Source organism: Lepeophtheirus salmonis, chromosome 4 (assembly GCF_016086655.4).
Source record: "Lepeophtheirus salmonis chromosome 4, UVic_Lsal_1.4, whole genome shotgun sequence".
NCBI lineage: Eukaryota > Metazoa > Arthropoda > Copepoda > Siphonostomatoida > Caligidae > Lepeophtheirus > Lepeophtheirus salmonis.
Window position 1 is genome coordinate 34,673,473 of NC_052134.2, and position 26,694 is coordinate 34,700,166.

At 29.8% G+C, this 26,694-nt stretch overlaps 1 protein-coding gene across 1 annotated transcript in view; it reads right to left on the reverse strand.

The window, feature by feature from the left end:
- Window positions 1-25,129, reverse strand: part of RapGAP1 (Rap GTPase activating protein 1) — a 275,947-nt gene extending 250,818 nt beyond the window's left edge. The window contains exon 1 of the mRNA XM_071887855.1: window positions 24,582-25,129. Coding sequence (XP_071743956.1) covers window positions 24,582-24,917 — 336 coding nt within the window. The 5' untranslated portion in view covers window positions 24,918-25,129. The remainder of the gene's footprint in view (window positions 1-24,581) is intronic.
- Between the last annotated feature and the right edge of the window lie 1,565 nt (window positions 25,130-26,694).

Consider the following 26,694-nt stretch of genomic DNA (forward strand, 5'->3'; position numbering starts at 1 on the left):
AAAAAAATTAAAAAATCCAGAGATATTTCTCGCAAAATTGAATTTTTGGAAAAGACAAATTATCTCGATTCTGGAGTAATTTTTTTTAACCCTGAGCAAAAAAAATGTATTGTAAAAGCAAATATTCCTGAATTGGAGGAGGGGGCTACAGCCCCTCTAGCCTACCCCCTTAGGATGCCCCTAAAAACCGTCTATACTTTTCATAGATCTTTACATACATAAATATATGTGAGGTTTTGTAAATGCGTTTCTTCCATCAAAACAAAGGTTGTTTTTTATCAATACACAATCATTCATAAATGGAAATACGCTTTTGAGATGCTGCTAAACACAAATAAAAAATTTTGTTTGCAAATTAAAACATGTTGTTACACAATGCAAAATAAACGGAAGGGGTGTGAGTCAACATTTTAATGATTTCCTTGTTTCCACCATCATGTAAATACATTGTACATATTATGTAGAGGGATTTTTTGTGAGGTCATGGGTATTTATGAGGGAAGATAATGACCCTCTCATTAAAATAACATTATTCCTTACCAAAAATTCCTTCTCACTTCTCAGCCTAACACGTTATTTTGAAATCAAAGTAGAAGAAAAAACTATAAAGGGTTGTATTTGATCATTATTCAATCTCGAAGAAAAACTCAACTTTAATAAAATGGATAGTTTTCTGAAAGTTACTTAAACTGGCACGAAATATTTTCTTTGGAAAATTTGACTTTGATTAAGTCGACCTTTATCAAATAGTATCTCAAACTCGTCCAAAATAGTTTTGAAAAATGTGACTTTACTTGAACTTGAAATAACATACAAGTAAAGATGATTAAAAAGGACAGTAAAACTTTTACAAACAACTCTTTTTTATTACTGAAAGTAAAGCTGTTGATGACGTATTAAAACAAGAAAAATAAAATAATATGTGGAAATTCAACAAACTAGAACTCAACCGAACTTGAAAATTTTGGCTCGAATCCAACAATAATTATGTATAAAGTATTATTCATGACACCCCTAGTGCCCTTAGCATAGTTAAAAAAGTATTATAATGTAACCAATATATAAACAGACAAAAATAAATCACGTGGTCTTGCCACTTAATTTATAGCTTTTTAATGTATAATTGTGCTCTATACTACGTGAAGCTTCTCAAAAACTCGACCTACAACGAATATGGAAATGTTGACTCTAATTCAAACAACAATATAAAAACACTTTATGGAAAATTCGTCCCTCCACACACAAAGATCCATTATTCCACAACAAAAACAACAACACTCTCATCATCATGCGATCCTCCATCATGATGCCCTACAGCAATTTGAAGGTCAATAAGCCACAAAGAAAAATATATGTTATTTTCTATTATATATACGTATATTAACTATACTTTTTATGAGTAATAATTCTCTTTCTTTTTTTTTTTTTTTTTTTTTTTTTTTTGCATAATTTCGTCTTCATTCGTGTAGATTGAAGAAGCTGTGTTACTTTATAGATCTTTGCATACATAGATAGATAGATATAACGGTATCCGTGGCAAGGGTTGAAAATACAAATGTATGTTTAAAATGAACATAAGTTTTAAAAAACCTTTCCCTCCTTTAGGGTATATTTCACAACAAATAACAAGGTTTGTATACATACATATAGTTTGGTTAAGTCACGTGTATTATTATAATTGTTTACTGTGTACAATATCGTACATGTAACTACAAAGTTATTATAAGTCGTCAATAATGTACGTCTGAAATAACGTCATTTATGTTGTTATTATTATTACTCACTAGTGGTAGGATCCAAAATTGCTTGTAGTTAATATCAGTCGACAAACAGACACACTTTCCTTTAATAATATAAAAGATAACTCTCCAACAAATCCTCAGAGTTACTCTCCATTTTTCATGAGCCAGTCTGTCACCCTGCCACCTTCTCGATTTTATGGTAGTAAGCAAATTTTATTGAAGTTTTTATCCAACTTTTGGACATTTGACTGAGTTAACACAGAAACAATCATGAACCAAAATCATGAAAAGAAAAAAAGTCAATCTTTTTTTATATCCTATATAATGCCCCATATTTCATAGACATATTTCGGTCAATTATAGACTTTGTACTTAAACGAATAAAAATGTAATCCACATTCAATTTGGATAAAAAATATTCTTGCCTGATTTTATATTGACGGCTCATATTTATTTGTTTCATAGTTGGTATAAGTCCACTCCCTACCAAGATTTAATTTGTGTCTGGTAGTAAATCATCGATCAAAGCACTAATATGAGCAAGAAGGAGGTATTAAATAGGATGCATTGATGTTGAAGTGAATCCAATGTATAAAAAACATTTACTTCTTTTGAATCTTACGTTATCTTTAAACAACTACTAGAAATTACTTAGTAATCTCAGAAAACCTTCTGAGATTAAAGTGAAAGAAAGGACATCTAATTTGTGGATCAAAGTATGAAAAGGAGTCATTCAAATTATTTACCTAAAATCAATAGTTTTATTTAGAAATATACAACACACGCTTACAAGATTGAAGTACAAATACGGCGGAGTTTCTGGAGGGGCCTCCAGAATCTCAAAATGGATGCATAGATACTTTATATACTAAGTATGAAAATAAGTACAGATTGGCTCCCCTAGAACAAACACTTGAGTCTCAGACCATTTTTTTTTTTTTTTTTTTTTTTGGGCTTAAGCGATTTTTTAAGTTACTGTGAATAATTTCCAAAAAAAAAATAATAATGAAACGACGTAACTCAATGGACAACAAACCCGGGAGTCATTATTCTCTTAAACCCAATGTGCACATGGTTTGATCACGGTGTATATTGACTTCAATGGCAATTCCTAGCTCGGATGGAGTAAATGTATTACTATAATGTTTGTTTATACTGACCAGTTAAAAGAACACTTAAAAAAATATTAAATATTAATTAGATAGTTGGAAAGAATTGGCTAACTGTTATCAACTGATTTTGGACTTTTTTTTCTGTTTCTTTTATATGGAAAGGTTCTAAGATACAATAAAGGTAATGACGTGGTATTCCTTTTTAAATCATGTACCGATATTTTTGCCTCATTCTTTGGACCTATTATCTACTCTAACCAGTTATATGAGTTGTACATATGTTCATTGTAACGATACCACAATTTGGAAACTCGTATAACGTTATCAACGTTATCTATAAAATCGGTCTATATCGAAGCTTAAATGAGACCATTTTTTTTTTTTGTGAAGGTATTCCAGACTGCATTCTTCTATGTGATCGAACTATATCGAACATCTCGGTTAAAGGATCGAATGAAATTATAAAGGTAACCTAAGATTTCAGATTGTAACCCAACACTAATAGAGATGCGCTCTTATTTGATTGTATGTATATTGTATACTTTTTCTTCATAATCTTAGTGATATCTTATTTGTGAAAGGAATGTGATTTATCAATTTCAAGTATGTATGTCCATATTTGCAATTGTTTGAAGGTCTCAACTTCAAAATCCGTTTCCCACGAATCTAAGGTACATCATAAATACTTCATTTCTATACTTCTTTAATTAAAAGTTATGAATTTCTGTTTATGAACACAGAGTATGAAGAACCTATCAATTAAAAAGAAATATTAAAGAGGAATTTCCGTTGACTCAACCCTACTTATTTCCTAATCAGAACTGTATCTCAAAGGGAAACTCTTCAACATGTTGGCTACTGAGGAAGGTTTTCTGTTGATCCCATTTAAAATATCACTAGTAATTTTTTTGCAACATAATTGATTGTATAAATCCGGACTATTTATAACTTTATCAAAAACATAATCTAGAGCAAATAACCAGGCCCGTTACTAAGAGGGGTACTGGCGCCGGAACCATAGAGGCCAAGGGGTTATTGGCCTCCTCCACACTTTGTAGAATTTGTATAGATATTACAAACAAAATATTTCCTTTTGTGCCTACATATAAAACAATTTTAAATGTCATAATTGAGTCCCTTCTTAAAAATTTTAACTCTAAAAAGCCTTTTGTCTCTTGGGAAAAAATTAATTGTTAAATTTGACGTTTATATCAAAACATTAACATCCTGTCGAAATTCTCAAAAAAAAACCCTCAGCCCTTCCTCTCCCCCTAAAAAAGTAATCAAGTGGGCTCCATTGATGACGTCACCAAGATATAATTGGGCCCCCCCCCTTGCAAATACATTCATGCACCGGTGACGAGAGATATTGGGGTGTGTTGTACCCTCATGACTGAAATTTTGTTGCCAAATTTGTCGAAAAGATAACTTTTTTAACATATTTTCTTAAAAAAAGGTCATATGGCTTGAATTTTTTTTTTATAAAGAAGTAATCCCCTACTCAAAGAAAAGTCCTCATCAGGCCCCTGTAAGTAGCAAATATAATTTCTTTAGAAGTGTGAGATTAAATGTTCGAAAACATTTTTTAATAATATAAAATCACTGTGAAGAGGTGAAAAGACAAAGAGATACAATTGTTCAATTAATTCCTATTTGATTGTTTACTCCAAGTGCACGTTTTATTATGTCTACAGTCGCTGGAAAGGATGTAAGGGAGTCCAAAGAAAAGGTGTGACAAAAAGAACATCGCTAGAGTTGAATAAAATATGACCTACAATGTGTGCGAAATTTGTTTCAATTGACAATCTGAACAAAAAAAAATATTTTCCAAAACTGTAATCATAATTATTTAATTCGTCTAAGAACATCTAAGTATAACATAATCACGTGTACTTGAACTAATAAACGACGGAGATTAACAGATAAGGCTTATTGGGGCGATATAATAATATACATCCTTATTGGACTCAGAGTATAATTTAAAACTGACATTGGGGCAATGCGTATTATAGTTTTTTTATATATGGATGGGAATTTGTGAGGATTTTCTTACTTTCATATTTGCTTGCAACTGATTTAGTAAAACATATTCCGTCCACTCCCCTCCAAAATATTCCTCAAATTGTAAGGGTTGCAATGACATTTTTTGGTTTTTTTTTCCTTTTTAGTATAACGACAGGCATATTTTATTCAACTCAATGGACCTTCGTCTTTCTTGCTGACATAAAATATTCATCAGGTTCATTCATCATCCCGTAATCATATCAGTATCCTGTCCAGAGCACATAATAAGAGCCATTCCCTTCAAAGCTATTAATTTGTACTTAAATGTGAAGTCCTATAAATGCCAAACCAAATTTTAAAAAAAATCGAAAATTAAGTTCTTTTCTTACTTTAAAGGTTTTCATTTGCCATAGGCTACCGACTTTTATTACTGGCATTCTCTATCCGCAGGAAAATTCAGTAGATATTTTTGTTCTTCAATCGTTTTTTTTTTTTTATGTTGTGCTTTTGGTTATTAAATATAAATATTACATTTTGGTTGCATAAAGCTATTAAAGTGAGTTTCATTATTTCAATACAGTTTATTTTCCTGGGATGACCTGATATAATTTGAAATATATATTTTGGTACTTACAAAAAAAAATAATATTTTTAATCCATATTCCAAGATCTTCTTTTTTCCTTGGAGAAATTAATGTAATGGATAGTTTACAAAAATTCTTAGCCTATACTATATAAGGGATATTGCATATTATATTTTTTATGATAACACCATCGATTTTGCTATATTTAAGCGTGAACAAATGCCTAAAAAAAGTACCATTTTTGTATAAAAAATTAGAATGTCATACATACTAAGGTTAAGAGGTTCTTTTCCAAGCTTGAGACATTAAAGTTTACTCTGACGCTATTTTGTCAAGAGTATATGATGTTTTTTAAACAAAACACATTTTTAAAGTTCCAAGAAAATATAACATACCGTTTTTCTAAATTTAAACACGTCAAATATACGGAAATTGTAATCCAAAATTTGGATTTGGACATTTGAAAGATGTATGTCTGGTCTTTTGTTGAGAATTAGAAATTGCATCGAATAGTTTTTTGGTAATAGGTAAATTATTTGCGAACATATTTTCTATGTGAATTATAAAATATATATATATAAGTTAAATAGACAAAATTAGCCTCTTCTTGGCCATGAAATAAATTCATAGTGAGTGATTACACTTCATTTTTTTAAAGAAGGAAAGTAAAAGAATATAGGCAGATTAGTATCAAAATAGAAGGTTATCTATCTACCAACTGAATTGCAAAAACAATTTTTCCGGTCCAATTCATTTATTGAAATTCTATATCCTGAACATTATACATTTGTATTTCAAGGGCCTTTCAACTTTTTTTCTTCTTTTGATAAATTGATAGAGGGATGAGAGACTATTATTATTATACTAGAGTGTTGAACAAAGTGACCATATTAAAATAATAATTTTCCTATTATATTTTTCATTAAATTACGTCTTCAATCTTTTTAAATTCTTTTCACTTTTTTTATGAGGCCTAGGAATTTAAGGATATTGATCCAATGTTCTTCTTTTTCATATCGTTTCTCTTTGTGCACCATATGATAATTCTACAATTAACAGTATTTCACAAAAAAACAAAAAAAAACATAGCCTTAATGAGCATAATCTAATTACCTAAAGAATAAGAAACAACTTTCTCTCGAAGTAACAAACTCTCTTAATTGGACCATATGATGTCCAAAGGAGCTTATAACAATAAATTGTACATATAATCTTCATCATTATTTTTAAAGAAAAAATAAGAGTTTTCACAATTTATTTTAAACACAAAATGATATGATTATTTTACAAGGAAGAAACAATTTACTTTGACGAAAAAATATTTCATATTTCCGCTTTTTGAGAACAATATTCCTCTTACGAAATATATTTTTTTTCTACAACATATTGTGTTATCCCTTAACACAAGTTGGAACATTTTTTTCTTAAAATTGAGTCTCTATAAGATATTTTGTTTTCTTCGACAAATAATTCATAATTGTGAATTTCTATTAACAAATGGTTCGCTTTAATCCTATTGAGACTTTTCTAATTGCACTTAAAGGTAGAAATACTGATACTCACAATGAAAAATAGAAAATTCATGGTCATTTTATGTGTCATACATCAAATGAAGATTTTAAAGTATTTCAACTCATCGCACAATTTTTTTAACAAATTATTTCCCAGGAAATATTGGATTTGACTATTTTATAATAGATATAAGTGGTTTTTTTATGGAATTAAAAGAAAATATTGCTTTTAAAGATTTAAGCTAGAGGGGCAAATAATACACTAATTGTATCGACAAAAACGGATTCCCAATACAAAAGCTACATAAGATTATATTTAATTAATAATTTCAATGTTGAAAACATAGATTGATATCGGACATTTATCAAATGTATGGGTAAGACTTTAAGTTTAAAATGTATATTTTCTTCAGTAAATATACAATAAATTAATTAAACTTCATAGTATGTATAATTTACTGTCATGTTATGGATAACTAACATCTTTATATTTAATGAAGCAAACAAAGATAGATTTTTAATTAGGGATCTTTCAGGACTAGCATAAAAAAGTTGATATTTTATTCTCAAAATATAAAATAAATATCATATATTAAGCTAGATTATCACATTTAAGAGATTCCCGGGATCTCCCTATAGTACAATAACCCGGCAAATGAGAAATCTTAGTACTTATATACGATACTTAAAGACCTACCAACATGAAAAATGATCTATTTTCCTTCCTTTATCGTTGGAGTAAAATCTTGCATGACTATAGTCAGTCTATCTTATTTATATGTAGGATAACAAGGGTTTAAATTAGTCGTTGAAAAATTGTACATGTATGTAGAATAGATGTATGAACGTATGTCAAGGCTCAGCGAAAAGTGGATATATATGTATATGTGCATTAGGGTGGTTCTTAAAAATCATTGTTGTATTTTGAATTGTCTCACCCTTAAATTTTGTTTGCTTAAAAAAAAACTTTGCTCTGCAAAATAAAAGGCTGGGGAATAAGTAATTTCGTATTTTTCAAGGCTTAATGTAGTAAAAATTTAAAATATGGCAAATTTCTTACTTAGAGACCTCCATACTCGACAAATGATAATTCACGACTGAACTAGCTAAGCGCAATACTGCTCAAAGGTGTTTGTAGTATACACTTATACCTTTACAACACTTTATTGTTTGACCCAATGTAAGCAATAAAAACCAACATGTCCTTAGTTTTTAAAAAATGAGGTAGGAAATACGAAGTTACTTTTTCCCCAATCTAATATTTTTAATTTTAATTAATAGTTAATGGTAGACTCACTTATAAATGTTGAACCTAGATACCGGGTGTCCGGAAAGTCCCGACTGATTTCTAACTTCCAACTTCATTAAGATCTACAAGGACTAAAAGTAGAGATACATAGAACCGTTTTTAATAAAAAAACTTCGCTTGGTTATAATATATAATATGTGTTTAACAATTTGGCCTTTAGCCTCCATAACAGCCACAACACGGGGACGGAAGGAGGAGCAGGTGTTCTTGATGTAGGTGGGGTCCATCTTGGCCCAGGCCTTGGTGATACTGGCCTTGAGAGCTTTGGTACTGCTGTGGCGTTTTTTGCAAGCCTGCCTCTCAATCCAAGGGGTTCAGGTCGGGGGAGGAGGGGCCCAGAAGTCCTTAGGCCAGAATTCCCCCAAGGACTTGCCCCCAATGTTCTTGACAATGTTGGCAGCAGAAGCCTTACCCATGTCGTTCGTCTTGGCAATTGTTCTGATGCTCAGAAGAGGGTTTATCTTGATCTGGGCCCTGATCTTCTTCTTAGTGGCCTTGGTGGCCTTTAAGACAGGTCTCCTACTTCGAGGTTTGTCTTCAAGGCCTTCCCCCTTGTCCAACCTCCTCTTGATCCTGCCAATGGTGCTGGCGGACATGCTGGTGGCCTCAGAGATCTCCTTGTGGCTGATTCCTGCACGAAGCAGAGCAGCTACTTCATGTCTTTTAGCCTCCATGTCAAAAACAATTATGAATTTCGAAAATGTTATTGAAACAAAACTTGTTAATCTGAAAACGGGCTTTAACTTTTATTTAGACACCATTTACGTAAAAAAGTCTCTGAAACCTCGAAAAAAGCCATCGAAGGTACCGGTCAAAACTTTTGGAACACCCGGTATGTAGTTAAAATTAGAGGGAAAAATTGTGATATCTCCAATTTTTTATAATAAAAAGTTACAATACCAACTTTGTCTGTCAGCATAAATAACTTTTATGGCAACTCTTTTGTTAGTTAAGTAATTTTTGTAGTTTCAATATTCAATCATTTTTAACATGATGATTTAGATTATTTAATATTTTTTGTAATACAGAGAACTTTATTTACAAAACAAACCCTTGTTTCTTGCACTCTTTTCTTATTGAACGAGGCTAAAATATAAGTTAGTCTACGATTCATTTGTTTTTAAAAATGTAAATGGCATCAACAAATGTTGAAAATGGACAATTCTAATCAAATGTCTAAGAGCCACTTTGCTCAAATGTACCAATTTTTGGCACATAAATAAATTTGCGCAATACAAAACGATTGAAATCATGAGAAACTGAAAATAAATGCATGGATTTTTTAAATACACAACCAGAGCTACACCCTAATGTGCATATATCAAAAGCCAGATCTATTTTTGTACACATGCAAAAAAAACAATTGGCCTTGACTGAGCTTGTAAAAAATTTCTCTATAGACTTGATTCTTACGTAAATTTTTCTTTGTTTTATTGTAATAAAAAAACAATTATTTATTTTTTTGATTTAAAATAAAATTAGCAAATATTTAACTCTTATATATTTTAACTTCATTTTAATCACAATACTTTAAAAACAAATAAATAAGTTATTTCTTTGATATTCAAATAACGATCTCTCTTTGAATTTGATCCTAAGAATAGAGGCTTATAATTTCAAATTTGATAATGCATAAATAATGTTATTATGTAGCACCTATTATGCAGTCCTAAAGGTCAACATCCCATAGAGATCCACAGTTAATTTAAAAGGGAGGTAAGATTAAGTCTAGAGTTGTAAATTTTGAGCATTTTCAAGCGTTTGATTTTTCATGTTTCAATTTTTAAAATCCATAACCACTTTTCGAAAAAAAATTATAAAAAACTAATTCACACAAAATTCATTTTATTGGAATTTTTTTTTCAAAAATCCTTGTTTACTGACAATAATTTTTTTGTAAAAATATTTGAAAAATTAGATATTTTTGTAAAAATTTTTTTGAAGAATTAATTTTTTTGAAAAAAGTTTCAAAATATTTTTTTTTTAATTTCAAAAACTCCGTTATTCACTCAAAATTAACTTTTTTGGAAAAAAAAATCAAAAATCTATGATTACTCAGAATAATTTTTTAGCAAAAAAAATTGAAAACTAAAATTTTTAGGTAAATAATTACTTTATTTTTTTAACTTCAAAAAATCATAGTTATTCACACAAAATTATTTTTTTGAAAAAAAAAAATTCAAAAATCCATAGCCATTCACAAAAAATTATATGTTGTGAAAAAAAAAATCAAATATTCAATTTTTTGCTCTACTGCATAATTTGCACATATGACAAAAATGATTCTACCAAAAATTCATTAATTTTGGGGCGTGGACATCCCCTCCATCCCACACCCTGTGGAGACCCCTGGTAATTCCTTTCTAGGTTCTCAGTAGAATTGAAGATCCACGTCAGAAGAACTTCTGACCATGTTCTTGATAGATATACATACACCAAGTTGATTTCCTTTCTATCATGACTGTCATGACAGCGAATCTGCTATTTTTCAAAGCTATAGAGCAAGTGGCAGTACGGAGACCATTTGATCCGTATTTGTTCAAAATAGTAGTTGGTGTAACACATTTAATTTAGAGAAATTGAGTACTACAGCGCAGTGTCAATTAATTTACCCCTTTAATTAAATTAACAAGCTGATTTCAGTGAATAGAAGGAAAAATGGTTAAGTTACATCATCTGTGGTATCATAAAACAAATAACATCTTCCAAGAAAAAACACACTTTTCAATAAGCCCAGGAGTCTACTCAAGCAAACAGATGAACATTACCACTTGATTTATAGTTGTATTCTTCTCCCAAAATTCTTCAAACTGTCAGGGTTACCATCTCAATTTCCAAAAAAAAAATTATAACCCCAAAGTACTTAGAATTAAAACTCTAAAACATGTGTAAATTAAAAGTCACAACATTTTATTTTTAGAAATTATCAATAATATAGTTCTTTGTTTTTTTTTCCTATTGGAATGGAATATCTTACATTGATGTATGATATTCGATATGGAATTACGGCAATCTTGCTTGCACAGACCTATACGTATATTTATGTTCGTACAAAGATAGAATCAATGTCTTTTACTTCTCGTGTTTAATGATTGATGATGCATTAATATTTCAACCCGATCTGATTTTTTGGTATACTATACTCGTAGGCTGTCATGATAAGCATATTGCAAATAAATTCCAAGTTAGTAATTATTTAAAAACATGATTGTCTATTTATTAAAATATGTATGAATATAGTACCTTCATATAAAAGGAACACATAAGATACTGTAGAATTGATAGTTGTTTGAAGGGCCTGATTGTTAGCGAAATTATTAGAGTTGTATAAATATGACCTGCCAAGCGACCCTTAACTTTACCGTGAGCATTGTTACCTTTGGTAATTATATAAAACGTAAGATAAAAGTAATTTCGTATTTCCCGCCTTTTTTTTTTAAATATATATTTTGTTCATTATTAGTCATATTGGATCATAAGATCAGGCAATGTAAAGGTGTGAGTGTATACTACAAATGCATTTTGGACAGTATTGCGATTGGCTGAATCAATCGTGAATTATCGTGCGTCGAGGTCTCAAAGGAAGAAATTCGCCTTATTTTATATTTTTATTAACTCTATGGGAAAAACGCATCGAAAGTGGCCAAGAAAATTTGTGATGCATACGGGCCGATACTCTTTCGGTTCGTATTGTACAACAGTGGTTCGAATGATTTCGTTCTGTTATAATGGAGGTAATTGATACTCCGTATACTGGCGGGCCTTCGTCGAAAACGTCAATAAAATCATGGAAAATAAGGAGATAGACCGTCATATTAGCAGTGTAGCATCGCCCATGAGAATAACAGTGGTCATAAAATACTTTTGAACTATTTGCAGAAAGATGGATATGAAAAAAAAACTTGAATAGGAAAGAAATTATGTTTCATCAAGACAACACCAGACAGCAAACATCTTTGATGACGCACCAGAAGATCAGGGAGCTCAGGTGGAAAGTTCTTATGCATCTACAAATAGTACGGTCCTGGCACCAAGTAACTACTGCCTGTTCCTGTGTATGGCCAAAGCAATTGGGGGTTCAAATTTGTTCTCAATAGAAAAATTGGTTGTCCAAAATTTTTGCCAATAGAGACAAGAGCTTCTACAAGAAGACCATAATAAAGTTGGGTTTTCGTTGACAACAAGTTAGATAACAGATTGGGGCATATTTGACTTAAATCGGATGATTGAATACTTCTAATAAAGAATTGAAATAAAGCAAAAAATACGAAATTTCAAAAAATCCTAAAATATTACAAAAAAATTAAATTTTTTGGGAAAGAATTTTCCAATATTTTGAAGAAAAATTTAAAAAATTAATAGGTATTCACAGAAAATAAAATTTTTAGGGAAAAAATTTAGAATAAGTAAATTTAATTTTCTAGAAACAAAAATTCAAATATTAAATTTGCCAGTACAAAAAACATTTCTTAATTTAGATGCTTGAGCTCCTCCAGCCCACCCCCTGCGGACGCCCCCGAAGAGTTAAATTGGGAAACAGAAAATGTCTTTTTTTTCGATCAGTGGGGTATAGTGCCTATTCAATGATACCAAAAACAAAGAATCAATTACCAATTACTCATATGTATGTACTTATATTGTTCATATTATGAATTATACATCGATTGCAATCAATTATAACCCTTAGAACCATTACATTCGTAGATAGATAAATAAGTATGTACGTTTTATCTACATATAAAAAAACAAATACGTTGGCTCAGGTAAACACGAACGAGAAATAAATAAAAAAAACCACAAGAACTTCATTTATCAATGTCTTAAAAAGATTGTACGTAAATTTCAACTACGAGTCAGTAAATTAACTAGCTATCAGAAGAGTAAGTGGATGAATGTACAATGTATTTTGGAAAAAAGTATGTCTCACGTATCTTTAATATATGTATTTGGGAATCAATTAGGATATTCGTCATCCAGGATTCATTTGACAAAAGGACTCCAAATTTGAGCCAGACACATTATTTACTGTAGTGTTGGGCTTTGATCTGAGACCGATATCATTTTGTTTTTGAAGCTAATTTGGTCCTGAAGTAGTTATGTCTTGAAATGTCTCATAGAAAACTTTGGTCTTGATCTGCCCCACAAAAAAAAACACAATCTGAATCGGCCTCATTTAAAATGAAATCACGATGAATTGGGATCGGTCAATTATCAATGACGTCAAGTGTTTTTCAAGTTATGAACATCCACAATTTTCCGTCATATGAAGCTTAAAGTGGGTATTTCATGTGTTTACACCTTTATCTCCCAACCTTTCCACCTAAATCGTAAGTATTAAGCTCATTCTTACTAACTATGGTATTTCTATTAGATAATTGTTGTAGCAAGAGTGGATTCTAATGAAACAAATCAATATTCAGTATAGTAATAAGGGGAAAAGAAACTAAAAATCGAAAGTTGACATCAAAGTACAGCGTATGTTTTTATGTCAGGGATATATAAGGAAAAAACATATAGACATATAAACAGGAGAGCAATCTGGACAGTTCAGAAAAACTGCCAGACTTCTATTGTAGTGTGTTAAATAGCTAAAATTCAGAACAAAATCTAATTATAAAGTATTAAAAAATATCTAATTTTATGTAGTTAATCAGGCGCGTCTGCGGGATTATAATGTGTTGTGGGGGGAGTTGGTGTTTTTGGAATTGTTTAGAAAAATAAAATCAAAATTTTTTAATCTTTTGGAAAAAATTTGAAAATATAATAAAATAAATTTTAATTTTTGAATTTCGAAAATCCACAGCTGCTCACATTAAATACTTTTTTGGGAAAAAAATTCCTAAATTAAATTATAAATAATAATTTTTTTGTTTTAAATCCTCAGTTATTCAAAAAAAAATTCCTAAATTAACAGTTGTTCACCTAAAATTTAATTTTTTTGAAAAAAATCTAAAAAATTTATTTTAAATATTATTTTTTTTTGAAAAAAATCTAAAAAATTTAATTTCAAATATTTTTTTTTTGAAAAAATAATCTAATATTACATTTTCTAGTAAAAAGCAAAAATTACCTTGTGGACCCCCCCTGTTAATTTATTCTTTTTTTCTGTTACTTGTTTTTTTTTCATTCGGCTGACACGTTGCTCTTCTAGTTCTTTATATATATATATTTTTCTATATATAACGAATTTGTAAAAATCGGTCTAGTAAAAATTGCCTAAGACCAAACCGGAACAAAATCGGTCTCAATTATAGTCTCAACACTAATACTTAGCACCTTGACTTTAATGGAAAAAACATGTAACTATTTTTTCCTTCTTTGTTGCTTGTTAACTAAGCTTGTAATTGATGTTCATCATTTAAGTAGGACATCGAGACGTTGTTTACTCTTTATTGCAGCAGAGGATGAATCTTTTTATCCTAAAATTCAAGGAAGACACAAAATATGAAGAATTGAAATTATTATGTGCATACATATAATGTATAATTAGTATGACTAATCTGTGTTTGGATCTATATTCAAAGGCGTAAAGGAAAGATTGCTTGTGCAATTTCTTCCTTAATTAAGGAATAAATACATAAATAATATGTAGATAGTGTTGAGACGGAAGGAAATTTCTCCTTCTCTCTCAGATGTAATCTTAATATTTCCTAAAGAAGACTATAAAAAAAAGAGACAACAGGGATATCAGCGGAAAAAAAAGTTATCACCTTGAATTATGATAAATTTTAAAACTTTTTACAGCGCTCAGCGCACTGTTTTGGAAAGTGGAAGCTACTACAATCACTGTATTTAATTTTTATAGTTTTTTGCTTCTATATGTGAAGTGTCAACTTTAACCGGGCAGTCCCGAAATTTCTGGGTTTTTTATGAAAAGGACAGGTTTGTTCGTGCAAGTTGATCACACTATAACATTATTATTCCAATAGGGATTTTATGAAGAAGTTATAATTGAAACTAAAAATAATGAATGACCAAATAAAAACTTATAATTTAATCATAATTTTTGCTCATTTCAAAATGTTTACCCCCCTCCCCCACCTTAAAGTTGACAATCATTGGGCCGCATGTCCTTTTATTGGGGGATCAAAATATAATCATCTTAGCTATATTATGATTGTAAATTCTCAAAAAGTGAGGTACCATGCACACTAGCCCTTCTTTTGCACGCCCCCTAATTCATCTTATATCTCTCATTAGTACAAGGGATGCAATTTTTCTAATGAAATATAACTGTTTTAGACCCTTTCACACTCTGTTCCTTTTCACCTAAAACGATATCTTTTGACAACAACTTCTAGCGTAGAAGAATCTCACAATGCTTGCTTACGCTTAATTAACTTGTATCAGTTATAACTTGTATAAATAAATTGTACAATTTAAGAGGATAATTTAATTTTTACACGGCGAAGGGGCTCATTTTCCTTTCTATAATAATTAATAATACGATTCCAAATAAACAGATCAACATTCTTAACCAGCTCAGAGAAGCAAATTTATTCTTCTTGTGGACACGAATTTTTTTATATCCGAATCAAATTCGTGTTAGAACAATAAACTCATTTTCAATTTCCGTCAAGTTCGTGTTTTTCAAGATTTTCACACATTATGTAATGTGGTTTTTTCTTTCTAATAATATGTTACATCAACTCTTCTTTTAATAGGACTGGTGCGCGTGTCTGTAGTTTTTTACTGATCTTTTGAGTGACAATAGAAATTTGACGTATCATTACTCAAATGTGTCCATTTGTTTTGATTAAATTGCAAATTTAAGAAAAGTGGAATTTTCCAAACAATATTTGGGGCAAGTTTGAGTTATTTTCAGAAAATTGCCTACTTTACTAAAGTCGAGTTTTTTTTTTTGTTTGTTTTTCAAGTTGAATTAGTACTCAAATACAACACTCCTCTTTAGTGTAACTTATAGTGAAATGATTATCTTTATTGAAGATTGTAAAACTGATATATCCCTAGCATTTTAACCTAAAAATTCCCTAAAAAAAGGGTTTGATTCCCTTGAAGATGGTCCACAAATTGCTCGTAGATGTATATAATAATATTATCTAGACTGTGATTTACTCTGTCACGATACTTTAGGATTCGTCTTCTTGAAAAGACTAGAGTGAATTGAGCTGAATAATTTGGCAAAATCACAACACAAATGCAAAATACGATTTAAAAAACCAAAAGATTAAAATAGAAATGAAAAAAAAGCAAATCGTGACAATGTTTTCTTATCGCTATCTACAGCATTTTGCTTTATGTGTTGAAGATTCATGATAGTGTTTAAGCGAATGCAGATTATTTAAAAAAAAAAAGGTTTAGGAACTAGTTAGGGAAGACCGGGGGGAGTTACACCTTTGGGTTTTTTTAAAAACATCAAAACTGTTACAGCCATAAAATTAAAATTTAACTTACAATTGTATAAATTAATGTAAATAATTGTGAAAAAAATAAAATATTTTCGTAAACTTTTCTTCAATTTTTGAAAATCGAGTAGTCAATTGCCGTTATTTTTCCGGTAACTGGTATCATTTCAATTATTGGTTATTTTTTATATGTTAATATAATTTAATCAAAATTCAAAACTCTCTTATTGTGGAGAAATTCGAGATATTGTGAAGAAATTGTAACAAATTTTCCTCATATCGGTTATTAATCTAAATAATTTTACCTAAATGCTGAAAAAGTTATTAATAATACAAATTTTATTATATATCTTCATTTAAAATAACACATTGAAATTTAATAACCATTTAAAATTATGAAAAGTGTAGTTGGGCATTCCTCAAAAATATTATTTTATACAATTTTCCTAATTTTTGACTCAAACTCAATATTTTTTTTACTTTTCCAACCGGATCTGGCAACGGGGATAGTTGCAACATTTGATGAGTCACATTGAAATACAATCTGTGAAAAAACTTATTTAGCTCTTTACATAGATTCAAACAATACCAGGTATATATAGAGTTGTATAAAATATGACCAAGAACAAGTGGGATATTTTTGTAGTTGGCAATTTCAATAGAATTTTTTGTTCTCTCAAGCTGTTATCCTAATTATTTCATTATTCAAGAGAGAACATCTAAGTATGAAGTAATCAAGCACTAGTGCATGTTCTCATGAATAACTGAGAGTAACATTGAGGATTTCTTGGGGATTTATAAGTATCAGTCCTGGGCGGACACATACTAGAATTGAGATTGACATCGGGGTAAATCCTATCTGAGTCTTTCCTAGATACGAAGAGCTTGCAGCTAATTCAATAAAATTCCATAACAGCTAAGCTGCTCTTCCAAATTTTCTTCAAACTAGCAGAGTTAGCACGCTACTTTTTTGGTTTTTTGTTTTAGAATACATACATGTGATATTTTTTACAACTCTAGGCATATGTGGGTATGAACAAGGATGTGTTAAAATTTGTCGGGTTTATCTCAAACGTGATAGAAGTTATTTAGCCAAAAAGCAACAGTGTTGTTACTATTCCCAGTCTCTTCTACAAACATTTATTTTGATCCAAATGATGGAAGCAATCCAATGAGTATTGTTTCTATTGACATCATATCCACAATTGCGACATGAGACGTCGTCCTTGGCTTCAACAACCCCAATTTGCCTCATGTCAAATAGATATTATTTAAATTATTTTTGATTGCAAGTAAATATTCTTTGATTAATATTCAGTATTTATATATATGCAAATGCATATAGGCATTGCGTGACGTTTAGACTGCATTTAACTATAGGCACATCCATATTTTTATTTGCATACCTAAGTATGTGTGTGTACTTAAATAAACTATTCTGCGTTTAAGGATATCTTTTTTTTTTTTATATTTGAACTTGCAGAACATCCTGCTTTAAACAAAAGCTTTCCATATATTTTGAAGAAAAAAAATGAAGATTTGAAAAAGCCAAAAGTGTAAAAGGCAAAAAAAGTGAACTTCTTTCTTTTAGTACGGAGGAAACAATATTCCTTTATATAGAGAAATTGGCCTACTTTTCTCAAAGTGATGAACTTTTTGACTTTTGTAAAATAATCATTTACATTTTTGACATAAAAACCTTGAAACAGGGGTCAAAAAGTTTCATTTATCGCACAAAACCTTTTTTAGTATCAATTGAATTCATTTTTAATTCAATTAATTGTCACAATGATTGATTCTTTTGTTTTGCAATTTTTTGCAAATAAATTTATATCGTAATGTTTGTCTTCCATAATGATGACGTCATAACAAAAAACAACTTTGCTAAGTATATTTTATTTATTTATATCTATTTGTATTTATTTCTGTGCATTTGGGGTTTCTTTTCACGAAAACTATGTTTTTTTAGTTTCAAAAATTGACAATATAAATTGTTACAAATAAATATCATGCAAAAAGCTTCAATTAAACAATATATAGTTAACAAAAACGTGTCTATATATTGAGACCAGAAAAATCGGTTCACGATTACCAAAAGATTAAATTTCCGTCTATGGACTGAGATTGCTGCTCGGACCCAAACATCGGCCTATATCAGTCTTGTAGCAATTATTTAACTCCGAACCGGGGAAAAATATGAGCGGATCATATGATTTTGTACAGGCCATTAAGCAACTATATATCAGTAAAATATTATTTGATGTTATTAGTTTATTAGAGAAAAGACATTGAGCTTTTTCATTATGCTCCTCATTTAAAATTTAAAGCCTTAAATGTCGAGGCTTTTCTTAAATTAAAAGAATATGTATATTTCACGGCATCTTTTGTTTTCCCAAATGAGTCATTTTTTATGTAATTATATACAATCAAAGTAAAATAGGACCTGAATATATTGTGCCTAACATTTTTATAATGTCAAACTATAAATTTAAGCAAACATTGATTTTCCTCATATTTTTTTATTGCAAATTTCAATCTTAACAATTATTTTTGATACACATCTTTAAATAAAATACTCATTACTTACCATGGATATCGTTGAATATGTTTATTTCCAAAGAAGTACCAACGAAAAATGTATTTAAATACTAGTGGCGTCCGCAGAATTATATTTTTGAGGGGCTTGGTTTTTTGAAATTTTTTGAAAAAGATTCAAAATTATATTTAAAAAAAAAAAATTCATAGTTATTTACAAAAAAATTCAAAAAATTAGATTTAAAGAAGAAAAATTTACAAAAACATCTTAGCTATACACAGAAAATTAAATTTTTAAAAAAATCCAAAGCTGTTCACAAAAAAAAAAAATTCAAATATCCAATTTTTTGGAAAAAAATATGAAAAATTAACTTTCAAATATTAAATTTTCTTGTAAGAAGCAAAAATTCCTTCATACCATACCAACCCATACAGACACCCTTCAATACAAATGAAGCAACAGTAAGTGTAAAAAGTATATAATTAAAGAGGAAGTAGAGGAAAAAAGGGAAAACAAAATGACGTCAATATACTTCCATATAAGTATCTAAAACTCCATGTTTTAGCATTGCATATTGAATTTTGATCACTCATCATACAATATTTAAAAACCCTCCTCTAAACGAATAAAAACAATTGTTAATATAATTAAAAAAGCAGAAATTAATCAAAATATTTAGCTACTGATTAATTTTCAAGAAAACAATTCCAGCCTGTTTTTATGTTGACATATTCTATATGTCCATGAATTATTGTGCAAAAAAATGAATCCCTAATTTTGCCTTTTCTTGATTGCTGTTCATTATTGGTTTTTTTTTTTTGGTTTTTTTTGCTAACTCACTTCATAATATGTGAATAATTTCCGTTTCGAAAGAAAGGCCTATTGAGTCATATTTAGTTGTGCGTACCACAAGTAAATATTATTTAAATAAATAATATAAAAGACACAGACACTGTCTGACCTTTTTTTTGTATGAGGTTATTGTTATTTGTTCTTTAACAATAAACCACTTTTTAAGATTACAAAGTCACGCATACATCATTTGTAAGCTATTAATAGGTTTTGTTGGAGGAAAAAGTTCATTTGTATTTATTATAACTATTTTGCACTTTTTTATAATATGCAAATGATAGTAGAGTAACTACAAAAAGAATAAAAATAAAAGATTTGGGCCATAAAGTTGCAGTTGCTCCTCCTACTCCTCCTCTTTTGTTAAAACAAATGGGTTCTAAAATGGATTTTAAGAAATGCACAAATAAATCTGTCAAGTGATGGTGCTCTTAAAGTGAAGAATAACATTTCTAGGTATATATTAGTGTTAAGACTCGGTTCAAGACCGAGCTTAGTTTTTCCCGTTCGGTTTTAAGTGACTTTTTGTATACAGATTGAAACTGCTATTTTGGTAGCGATCTCAGACCATAGACCAACATTTAATTGATTTCACATCGTCGACCGATTTTTTCGATCTCAATATATAGACGGAATTTTCTCTATTATCTTAATTTATGAGAAATAATACAAATATGATTCAATATGTAACACACTTAACTTCATATGACGTTATTGAGCCAATGTTCAATATGTTAAAGAGCAAACTGACGTCATCAATCTGGGGCGATAGCAGAATCCTTTTTTATGGGAAATTTTTTGGGAAAGAAATTTCAAATATTAAACTTTTTCAAAAAATACACTGTTATTCACAAAAATTTATTTTTTTTGAAAAAAATTTCAAAAATCCATAGCTAATTTCAAAAAAATATATTTTTCTGATACAAAAATCAAAAATCCCCAACTGTTCACAAAAAATTAATTTCAAAAGCTAATTTTTTTGGAGAAAAATTTCAAAATTCACAGCCATTCAACGAAAATTCAATTTTTTGAAAAAGAAATTAAAAATTCACAGCTGTTCACAAAAAATTAATTTTAAATTTTTTGGAGAAAATTTCAAACACTCCTAGCTATTCACAGAAAATTTAATTTTTTAGAAAAAAAATTGAAAATTTAAACTCCAAATATTAAATTTTCTAGTAAAAACAAAATTCATTTATTGGGGGGGCTACAGCCCCTCCAGTCACCGTTCTGGGAGCGTCCCTCTCAACACTTAATTTATATAATTGGCCTAAGCCGAATTTTAAATGATTTTTCTATAACACCGATATGGATCGATTATTTCTTTGAGGCCGGTTCAGGATTTTCAGACCGAACCCAAACACTAATATATATGTATACAAACGGGAGAAATATATGTACATAAATAAAATAAAAGAAAAGTACATTACTTAGTGTAGGATTTCAGTCTTGAAACTTTAGACCAAGTGGAGACCGTTATAGTTTGTGTTGGATCGACCTAACGCATTCATTTAATGAAGTTCGGTTTGGATCGGTCATAAAGAATTTATTCGCTTTAGATCCCAGTGTTACCTCACTAGCATATAAACATAGATTGTATTTTAGAGTCAACTGTCGATTTTTGTTCTTCTTTTCTACTTATCAGTGTTGTGAACTTTAATTGGTTGAATTCGAATCAGCTCTTGTTAAGCTGTGAGCAGTTGACAACAATTATGTAATATTAATTTCATAGTTGGAAAGAATTTGATTGGTCCCAAAATAAAATTCGCTGTACATCGACTTTAAAAGTAAATTTTTTGATTTTTGATGTTATAAAAATTTCTAAAATTGTAAACATCTTTGTAATGACATCATATGAAGTTTAAGTGTTCCAAATGTGTACAGCTTGTACAGCTAAAATTGGGGTAAAATTTGTCCATAGAGCATGACCGAAAAAAATTGTTCCACGATTTAAAAAAATAAATTATTTAGTGTCTGAGCCTGAAATTACTGTCTGCACCAAATATTAGTCAATGGTTATTGGAAAAAATCGGTTGTGAACCTAGTCTCACCACTAATACATAATTATTTATATTCATGTCTTTTAAACTTAATAAAAAACCAACAGGTATATTGAATTACAAAATTCAGCTGTATTAAACCCAAATTTCAAAAAAAACAGACAAGACATTTAATACCTAAGTAGTATACACTTTATTTTTCAATCCCTTAGTTGTTAACTTGATGTATTCTGTACATAATTTGTAGTTTGGCTTATAATAGCATTTTGACGTCTCGAGAAGTTATCACTTTCGACTTGAGTCGTTCATTTTTCAACCCGAATCAAACTATTCACATACCTAAATACAATATAAATTATAAATCTATAGACCGTTTAAGCATCCAAATTTGTTGTAATGCAGTCATCGGATAGAATTAATCTCAGGGATGAGCAATCCTTTTTACGACAGGATCCGTACAAATCTTGTTTTGTTTTTTGAAACTTAATATTTGAATTTTTTTTATCAAAAAATTCAATTTTTTGTAAATAGGTGTTTTTAAAAAATAATCAATTTTTTGTGAATAACTTTGGATTTATAAGAAAATTTTTCAAAAAATTCAATTTTTTGTGAATAGCTAAGGGTTTTTGAAATTTTCGTCCAAAAAATGTAATTTTGATTTTTTTGCGAGTAACAATGGATTTTTATTTTTTAAGAAATCCAAAAACCAAGCTCCAATGGGTATCTCAATTTATCACAGAAACGATAATATTAATACTTAATGTACTGAAATATGTCAATATATATATATATTTTTTACTTTTTGTTCAAGATGGTTTTTGTGTTGACATATCATATTGTGCACAAGAGTCAACATTTCCTAATTAATTAGTGGTGCATAATACTCTATTAGTTTTTCCTTTATATAACTACAACATAAATATCTTTAAGCATTGTTTTATATTCTTCTTTAAACAAAAAAATCAAAAACGCGTTTGACAAGATTTGTATGTTCTTATAATCAATAATTCACTAGACTAAACGGTTTTTCTAAAATATGTGCATAAGAGCTCGTTTTGTCTCCTTCTACTCCTGGACTGGTTTGCGCAAAATAAATAATTATTTCATACGATTATTATGAAGATAGACAGACAAAATGACCATTTGTGTTATTTTAAAAGTTGATAAAATTGATTCGGAATTTTACTAATTGAGCCATTAATTTTTGCACCTTCTTTTTACTCTGTTTGTTGTCAAGAGACTAATCGATAATCATCAATAAGTAATTAAAAATTGAGACTTTAAATGTAGCTTCATAAATATTAGTGTGGTCACGATATCAATATATTCGTACGTATCCTTTTGGAAACTTTTTTGACTAAAAATATGAATCAAAAATGTATTTAAGCTATAAGACCCCCTAGTATTATGTGTGATTAAGATTTTTGAAATTAAGAACCTTGTCTATTTTTGAGATCATTTTTTTTCTTCTTCTTAAATCAGTCAAAATAGAAGATACTTAATTTTTTATTATTCAAATTTTCTGAGGTTTTTGGTCGTACTTTTAAAAAATTTATAATTTTCTCTATAAATTACCACTAAAAATAGATTTGTAACTTTTCAAAAAATATAGAATTTTAGCACTTTTTCGATAGGGCAGTAAGTTTGGAACACTGAAATAGGTCATAAATAATTAATTCGCATTTATTCATGTTGAATGGTCCATTGATAATATATTTGCAATTGCATCCATGTAGTCTTTGAGCCGACTAATGGTTCCACTGCCCAAATTGAGGATTCAAAAGGTCAAGTATCCAATAAGACGTTATAGAGTAAAGAACAATTCGCATGCACTGGTTCCAAATTTGGAGGAGTACCTTATGGGTGCCTAATATTTGTATAACATAATGGATCTGCAATTACTGATTCCATTACCAATTTAGTATATATTGAACCCTTTTAAAAATGGATGGATGACTCAATGTAAAACTTTTTGAACGACAGAGATGTCCTTTCGAAATAAAATTAAAGAATTTTTAGCTTCTAAATAACTTAGCTATTTTTTCAATGTTATCTACTCCATATTTTGTTTTACTATAATATATTACTGAGTCAAATATTTCTTTTTAGTATTCAAATTTGTAAGGTTCTTCGAATAATACTCAGAATTTATATAATATATTTTTAGAAGGTTTTCCTAAAAATAAAGTGTTCCTTTTTTGTATTTTTTGACTCTTTCGTCTTGGGTTTAATTCACCTCTCCGTCTTTCTAGTGTTAAATGCGTCAGTACTTTTGTGTTCTATAGCATCAATAAAAACACGAATAAAGACTCAGCTTACATATTAAAGCGATATAAATAGCTTTTATCAATAGAGATTTCAGGAACACACTTTTTTTAAATAGATAAATGGGCATTCCAAAGTTTGGATTGTTGATACTTGATACTTTTTTTGAGGGGGGGGGATTTAAGTCATACTTTTGCTTTGTTTTAAATAAAATATATATGTGAGTTATAATTTATTGGACTTATCTGATCTAGTCACAATTTATATTTAAATATATAAAAAGCAAACAAAATCCTTTCTTACCTTATGATTCATTTGCCAAAGAATTTCCGCAGCATGATCGTGATCATTGTATGGATGGTGATGTCTCCGAGGTGGATTATGTGGAGGTGGTGGAGGGCTCCGAAAGGACGGAATGGAGCAAAGCGAAGAACTGCTTTGGCTGCTAGTAGTGGAAGAGGACGTGGAAAAGCGTGAGGAGTTAGTATGCTTATTGAATCGTCCTGGAGGTTGAATCATGGAGGATCGGTGATTATTACTATTGTGGCTGTGATGGGGGTGAATATTAGTGAGGTGATTAATAGATGGAGGGGTTGTATTCGAGGGTGAATGATCACCCCCATGGGACCAGGATGACATTTTTTTTTTTTTTTTTTTTTTATATAGAGTTTTGTAGGAAAAGAACAACGATGATTCAATACAACGTGTTAATCAGTTACCAATTAAGATTGTACTTTATCTATGAGTATATATAAATCCAAATAAATATTGTGAAAAACTTTTTTTTTTCTAAAGAAATGTTAAAGACGAACACACGCACACTTCACTGATGAATGTTTAAATTTGAACTGATGTAAGAATGTGTAGAACATATACGACCGGCCGGCATTAGTCTCTTTCTCTCTCGCTTCATGAAAAAAATAAAATATAAGGAATATTAAATGCATTATCTAATAAAAATAAAATATCCGAACAACCATTGATTTTTTTTTCTTGCTCAAAAAACCATAATTTGTCACTCTGATCAAACGGTAATTAAGAACTTCTTATTAAATATTCATTGCATTAGGATAGATATTTTGGCTATCTTGTACATATGAATATACCTATAAATCACATTTCACTCTAAAGTGTGTAAAGGGGGTAGGGACGGTCATGGGATATTAATCGAAAAAATTGATTTAATGTAACAAGCAAAATTTTTAATATTTTGTGCAAAACGACAGCTGTTATGGTGAAAAAATGGGAAGAAATTAAAAAAAATATATTATTATAATATGAGTAGCATTTTTTGCTCTTTTAACAATGTGTTATAAATATAGATGTAAAAAATATGAATTATGGCGAGTGCAAAACATTTTGTATTTGCAATCTAAGCAGTTTATTTTTATTTTCCAATGCTGTTATTCTTTTATTCTTGAAGAGATAATATAGAAGTATAAAATAATCAAAAGTGCATGAAAGACGAAGGAGTAACTCTCAAAATTGGTTGGGGAGTTATAATTCTAAGTTATCGTTAGACTTGCAGTAGAATTGAGGATCGATATTTTAGCCATTCTTCCCCTTATCATTACTAGATACAGAGTGGTATCTGTTTTAAAATATTTCATAACCCCAGGTCATTTTTAAAACAACTCTACAGGGTTAGACAGTAAAATGTAGACGGTTAATTAATATCCATTTTCTGAATAATATAGGAAAGTTTTGTTATTATTTTTTGACATTCTGGTTCAGTAATCTTTTGTGGATAAACAGACTTCAATAAACATTTCGTCATCTCGTGATCATGAGTGTGCAAAAAGCCAGAAGGCAGCAAATCTAATATCTCCTAGATGCTGAATTTGTGGTGGTGGACATTGTCAAGTGCTCTAGGTGCCTTGTTCACAAGGTGCACAAGATGGATAATTCTGAAAAGGACCTCTCCAGGAAAGCAGGAAGTAGAGGGCACAATTTAAAGAGGCATTCAGATTTCCTGTCCTACATGGAAAATAAGATCAAGGAGAACCCCACCAAATCGATGAATTGGCTCTCCAACAACTTCTCAGTGGCTGTTAGGACCATTAGGAGGGCTGTGAAGGGCGACTTGGTATAGATCTCATACATGAGAACTCCACGACACCTTCTGACAGAGATCATTAAGGTCAGGAACCTCTCAAGTTCTTGTTTTGCTGCCCAAACCTGTAGTTATAAACCTGTTGATTTCCCGATAAAATTGGATATCAATTGCAAAATTTTATGTATTGTTACTAGCCAAAAAAATACTTCTGAGTGTTACATCTGATAAAGACAAATATTTGCTTTTCTTGACGAATTAAAGACGGAAAGAAATGTAATATGAGGAAACAATACGAAATTAACAATGGGTCATAGATCTCTTGTAAATAGATCCTGTAGATGCGGGGATCAAACGTAAACA